The sequence below is a fragment of the Andrographis paniculata genome, unplaced genomic scaffold, assembly GCF_009805555.1.
Source record: "Andrographis paniculata isolate CXL003 unplaced genomic scaffold, ASM980555v1 Contig80END, whole genome shotgun sequence".
NCBI lineage: Eukaryota > Viridiplantae > Streptophyta > Magnoliopsida > Lamiales > Acanthaceae > Andrographis > Andrographis paniculata.
In genome coordinates this window covers 3,508,070-3,514,933 of record NW_026137618.1, presented here as the reverse complement: position 1 = coordinate 3,514,933, position 6,864 = coordinate 3,508,070, and the positions used below count along the sequence as shown (strand labels likewise).

General features: G+C 35.3%; 1 protein-coding gene across 1 annotated transcript; it reads right to left on the bottom strand.

Annotated features, from left to right (window-relative positions):
• Nucleotides 1-1,348: 1,348 nt before the first annotated feature.
• Nucleotides 1,349-6,018, bottom strand: LOC127241060 (4-coumarate--CoA ligase-like 9). The gene is made up of 6 exons (XM_051259951.1): nt 4,905-6,018; nt 3,172-3,358; nt 2,907-3,052; nt 2,757-2,824; nt 1,910-2,012; nt 1,349-1,815 (listed from the first exon to the last, which is right to left on the bottom strand). The coding sequence occupies exons 1-6, from the start codon at nt 5,946-5,948 to the stop codon at nt 1,690-1,692; spliced, it is 1,674 nt and encodes a 557-aa protein (XP_051115908.1). The 5' UTR covers nt 5,949-6,018; the 3' UTR covers nt 1,349-1,689.
• Between the last annotated feature and the right edge of the window lie 846 nt (nt 6,019-6,864).

Genomic DNA, 6,864 nt, shown 5'->3' with positions numbered 1-6,864 from the left:
TAACACTTAAACGGTAAAAAAAGTAGTTGAAACATGAGCACAAATAATGAAAGTATGAAATGTGAAAACTTGGGAGAGCAAAGGCAAATTATGGCTATTTAAGCCAAAACTTTAGGAGAAGATGGAAACCATCCAGCACCCCTAGAAATTCCTTCTTTTTTTCTTTTTTTCTTTTTTTCCATATATTTGTTTTGCATTCTTTTTTCTCTGCATATTTAATTATTTTCCCTTCTTGCTGAAAATCCTTTTCAATTTAATTCTTTCAATTATTGTTCTAAGAATATTGCTATTTCGAATTTTTAAATTACATGTGTAGTTCACAATTTTTCCTTGCTTTAATTTGTTCGATTGAAGTTGTTCTTCATCTTAGTAAATTAATTTTCACATATTTTAGATCGACTTATTTTTTTATCGCAAGATTTAGTCCGATATTTTCTTAAGTATGCCAGGGAACCTAAGTTCTTGTCGATTTTAACCGGCCTAAATTTGTTGGGCTGTCATCGGTGAATTTCAAAGATAACAGTATTATAAAAATTTTATTAAGTAGTTAATAATAAATTGGTAGAGTAAGTACAAAAAAAAATAAGGGCAATTTGGCTGTTGTTATATAAAGCAAAAATAATACTCCCCCCCCCCCTTGAATTCAAAGTATCCTTTTAATCATTTTTGTTTGTCCATTTCAGAGTATCTCTTTCCGATTTTAGAAAAAATAATCATAGATATCAAAATAGTTTTTATTTTTACTTAAATTAGTAACATACCATTAGACATACAAATATTTTATACAAAAAGTAAAAAAACAAAAATATCAACATCTCTTACACACCTTCACTGACCGATAAAATAATATTATTTCGACTCATTTGAAAATGGACGGAAAGAGTCAAATTGTAAATGAATACAATTATTTATTATAAATAAATTATATATAAATTTGACAAAAAAATAAAACACCACATAATTATCTCAAACAAATAAAATATATTTAAGAGAAAATTCAACCCTCAAATTTTATGGCTCCACCACTAATAAATTATCCTCCTTCCATCCACCAATTTGATGGATTGAGATAATATAATTTTAAGTAAAAAAGTTGCTTTTCCGTAATATAATACTATTTTCGTTCCAAAATTATGGTCTTATTTGAATTAGGCACGAAATTTAAAGAATATTAATATTATATTACAGTTGGTAAAAAGTACGATTAAAAGACTTTTTTTTTGTCCCTGTGAGTGTATAAGTATAAAAACTAGTAGCATTTATGTAATAATAATGAAAAAGTAAGAATAATTTTACGGTAATATGAATATTTATGAAAATGAGACTATTGTTTTGGGACGGAAAAAAATAGTAAACAAAACTTTGTATTGAAACGGAGAGACTAATCATACAAAAAATTCCCAAAATTTTGAAAATGAGTCGATACAAAATTGGAAAAGCTATATATTATTTGAAATACAATAAAAATAAATATAATTAAAAACAAGAATTCTTCTATCCCAATCTAAATGGAGCAGTGCATGTATAAACGAGTTCTGTCTCGTCCCTTTTCCACTCCTAAGCAGCATCCAAAAATGGTCACTTTTTACACTACACCAGACTGTAAGATATAAATATAGGCAGCAATCGCCATGGCCTGGAAATTATTTCAGAACTTCCGCGCATTTCCCGAATAATTATACCTAAGATTCACAGTTTGGAGGAAGGTTTAGAGACAGCATGAGCTACCAACTCCCGCCGCAAGATCTTCCCCGCCGCAGATCTCGGGATTGCGTCGATGAATGCGATGCGTCGGAGCTTCTTGTAAGGAGCAACCTGCAAATTGCCGCGATCACAAATGTGTCGAGAACGGTAAAATCGTGGCAAAAAATGCAATAAAGAAAAAAAAGAGTTGATCTTGATCGCGTGCCTGTTTTGCAACCGAATCCATTATTTGAGCGGCGGAGACATTACTTCCTGGTTTTCGAACGATATATCCCATCGGAATCTGACCTGCTTCTTCGTCAGGGTACCTACATTTCATTTTTTATTACACAAGGGCGAAATTCGATACGGAAAGTAGATGAAATTCAACAGTCGAGAAGTATGTATGACATGAGTTATTGATGTACAACACATGAAGTATAAATAAACTGCATAACATATATCTTAATATAATACAAAAAGAAAAAAAAAAAAATAAATAATTATTTGATGTGATATTTTTGAAAGATACACAACAAAAATAATTATATAAACAAATATAAAATAAGTACGCATCATATGTGTGAAATAAAATGTGCTTTTTTTTTGAAAATTTGGACCTAAACCTGATCCATTTAATTAAATGGGTTAAACGGGTTTGATCCATTTATTAATCAGGTCAAAAATCTCAACCCAAATCGATTGATTTCGGGTCAAGTTCAAGTCGGATCAATTTTTGTCGGCCCTAGTTCATATGATGTATTTATATTATATTAATATAAATATTGTATTGTTTATAGTAATAATATGTGATGTATATTAGTGCATAATGTGTTGTCAGTACTCAACACAGTAGCCGTCGTCATACACAACACATAAAGTACGTTAATACAACACACGCGATAAACTATGAACTCGGTATATGATTTTAGTTAATTTGTTGTCTGTTTTCTATGCGCTGATTGGGATTAATCAACACTGTATATAAACCCCAATCTGCACACGAACGGGTCTTATACTAATGATTCGACCACCGACATTTTTTTAGCGATAAATTATGACAAGGTACTTACGGGATGACGGCCGCATCAGCAATATCAGGTAAAGACAGGAGAATCTGTTCCAGCTCGGCCGGAGGAACCTGAAAACATGTCTTAATATTCGTTACGGAAGAAAACCAATTCATTGTCGACACTGAAACTTTTAATGGTAAAGACGGCGACCTGATATGCTTTGTATTTTATCAACTCTTTTAACCGATCAACAATGTAAAGATATCCTTCCGAGTCAAAATAACAAAGGTCTCCCGTCTTCAGCCACCCGTCGGGACCAAATGTCGCAGCTGTTGCCGCATCGTCCCCAACATAGCCTGTCCACGACAAACAAAGTTCCCAAAACATATATATATATATATATATATTTGCTATCGAAAAATTAGAAGAAAAGTTCAATCAATCTGTGTGTCGATCAAGGTCGTCTTTACATTACCTTTCATTATAGTCGGTCCTCGCAACCATAATTCTCCTTGTTTTCCAGGAGGTAAGGATTCTCCAGTCTCGGGATCGATTATTTTCGCTTCCAAGTTTTCAGCCAAGCGGCCAACAGATTCGATCTTTATAGCCTCGGTCCCGACAGTTTTGGTAGCGGCCCCTGAAGTCTCCGTCAGGCCATAACCCTTAAAGACCAAGAAATTAAAATTACTGTATGTGACTGCCATAGCTACTGCTTGTTAAAAACGTACCTAAAAACTTATATCCGTACCGTAAAACTCTTTACAATTACGGTACCAAATTTTTTACCATCTTTAATAAACGTATCTGTCGAACATCAAAAATAAAATTAAGATGGCTTTGGTTGGATCGTTTCATCAGTTTGAACTACGAAAACTTTCTCGATTCCGAGCAAGCACAAGGGGACAAACAAATAATTAAATCAACAATCTCTACCAACAAATTTACAGTAGCAAGTAGTACACATTTCTCTCTATATTCTTTTTTCCTATTCTTTTACCTATCCATCTTTAAATTTTCGTCCAAAAAAAAAAAAAGAACAAATCTTCGGCTAGGGTACTTGAAGATCACTCTGTCGATATTCATATTACACATTCAATCATCCTTACACGAAAGGATTACGATGAACCAATGTCCAATGATACTATATTAAAACACATGCTTTGTATAATGATTCTCGATTCATTGGCTGGTGGGCAGCCATCTAGTATCGAGGCGCAATTACAAACCAAACTAAACCAATTGAGACTCAGCGAGGGTCGAATTCACGACTTGTATTGTGTTTATTATCGTTCGGGTACTATTTTCCCCAAGCTGCTATTGCATTAGGCCTCCAGTTTCATTCTCAAAATCAAAAAGGTTGTCTTAAACTACTTTTGTCCTGACAGAATGCTAAAAGCTCTGTTTACTTGTGTTTTGGACTTTATTTTGCTTCTAGGAGAAGATATTCTTATTTCAATAAGAGGGTATATTCTATTCGAAACATACTTCGTTCGGCCTCGATCAGCTACTGATCCGAACAAGTCACATAGTGCTAATTCGACCAAATTAGCATACTTCCTCCCTTCCTTAACAATTTATTCATTTTTTCATTTTGGTCCGACTCATAACAAAGTATCTATTTCTTTTTTTAGTATCTGTACTATCTACCTAACGTTACAAATATCCTTCCAATTTACAATATATTACACAAATGTCATTATTTTTATATCATTCAATACTAATAAGAGTAATTTAATATTTTTACCTTCATTTATACTATATCTCAATATAATACTAATATTTCTAAAACTTCATATAAAAAATAGTAACTAATATATATGTACACATATTACAATATATTTATAATACAATATATATTATATTATAACTCAGTCTATGTTATCCTATAACACTGCATAGGCTAGGCTGAGATATGTATAAATATATGTTCGGAATGTTGTATTCAAAACATACTCAATTAAGTTTTTGATTTTATCAATCAATAGTAACTTTCTCGAAAAGAGTATAAAGTCAAAAGTTTCTTTTTCTCTAGCAAGATATTATAAATCATAAGACTTTCCTGGGTTACAAAAACTTAAAACCTTAAAAGCAATTGGCATAAAAACATATCGAAACAGGTTGAAATATATGCAAACTTGGGTCATTACATTAATTTCTATAGAAAGCAATTAATATTCGATTCTAACCTGTAATAAATTAAAAGCTTACCTGGTAAAGCTCGATTTGGGGAAACTTGGCATTGAAACGATCGGCAACCTCCTTCAGCAGCGGCGCACCGCCGGAGCCGAGCCTCTGTAGCGAGCTCAGGTCATACTTGCTGACCAAATCGGACTTGGTCAGCGCCACCACGAGCGGCGGCGACACAGGCATGAACATCACTCGGTGCTTCTGCACAGCCTCGAGCATTTTCACAAAATCGAACTTCTCCATCAACACGACGGTCTCTCCCACCGCCGTCACTCTCAGCAGCATGAAGAAACCGAAAACGTGGAACAGCGGGAGGCTGAAAAGGGATATTGGGATGTCGCCGGAGCCGCCATTGGCGCCGCCGCCGGAGTTAGGCAGACTGTCGAATATCTTGGTCTGGTACATTCCGGCGATCAGAGATATCAGATTCCGGTGGGTCAGGACGACGCCTTTGACCTTCCCGGTGGTGCCGGACGAGAAGAGGATGGCGGCGGTGTCCGATTGCTCCACGGCGGCGTCGCGGAGTTCGGAATCCCCAGATTCGAGCATCGAGAGGAATTCCGGCGAATCGAGGAGGACGACGGGGAGATCCGGCGGGAGCTTGCCGGCGAGGGAGGCGGTGGTGAAGGCGACGGCGGGGTTACAGACGGCGATCTGGTGGGCTAATTCGGCGGGGGTGGAGAGGGGATTCGACGGCGAGACGACGGCGCCGACGGAGAGGAGGGAGAAGTAGAGGACGGGGATGTGGAGGGAGGAAGGGGCGACGATGAATGCGACGTCGTTTCGGCGGAGGGATCTGAGGGCGGCGGAGAGGGAGGCGACCTGGCGGAGGAATGTGGAGAAAGTGAGGCGGCGGTCGGTGGCGGCATCGATGAGGAAAGTGGTGGAGTCGAGGGAGAAGGCGGCGGGAGTGGTGGGGGAGCGGAGGAGGGAGAGGGTGTAGGCGGCGACGGAGAGCGGCTGCGACGGCGGCGGGAGGTGGACGGCGGGGCGCAGGCTGTGGTAGGTCTTGGTACGGGGGCAGAAGCCGGATTGAGATTGGGATTGGGATTGGGGATCCGCCATGGAAATGGAAATGGAAATGGAGATACGTGTGTGCTTCGTTTGTCTGGCGTGGAGAGCACAGTGCAAGGTAATAATAGAGCTCAGAATAATATAATAATAAATATATATATATATATAGAGGATGTTTTGTTTTATTATTTTAGTGAATACCGTGCAAGTGTTTGTTTGAAAATTATTTTATTTGTTATCGAAAAAATTTATCCATTTAATTAGATTCCGTTTAGTTTTGGCGTACTAATTTTTTAATATTAATTTTTATATCAAAATATAATTCAAATCAAAAAAATTATAAAATTCTTCTTATAAAAATAAAAATATAAAAATATTTTTGATAAATGCAAAAGATAAATATAATCATGATAGACTATAATAGTGAAAATATATAAATATAATACGTTTTTATCAAAACTAAAAATATAAATACTTCTTATAACAATAAAAAGTAAAAGTAACAAAAATTTTAATGATAGATATAATAATAGTATTTTATATAAATTAAATATATATACTATGTTAATTTGATATTATGTTTTTTTAGTTTATCACACCTAAATTTGTCCAAACGGTTCAAATCATCGATTATAGTTTGTCAAAATTTCAAATCGAAATTGAACTTTTCGAATGACGATTTCAATTACGATTTGACGGTTTCGAATACGGTTTATAAACCGTCGATTTTGGTTTAAACCTTCCCAACGACGATTTTGATTATGATTTAACGGTTTTGATTACAGTTTATAAACCGTCGGTTTCGATTTAAAAACCGCCGATTACGATTTAAACCGTCGGTTTATATATATTCATTTAAAATAATTTTCTTTCTATTTTCTAAGTTTTTTAAATTTAAATTTTATTTAACTAATTATATCTAATTATTAATTTTATTGAAATATATATTTATTGCGTAAAAACTATA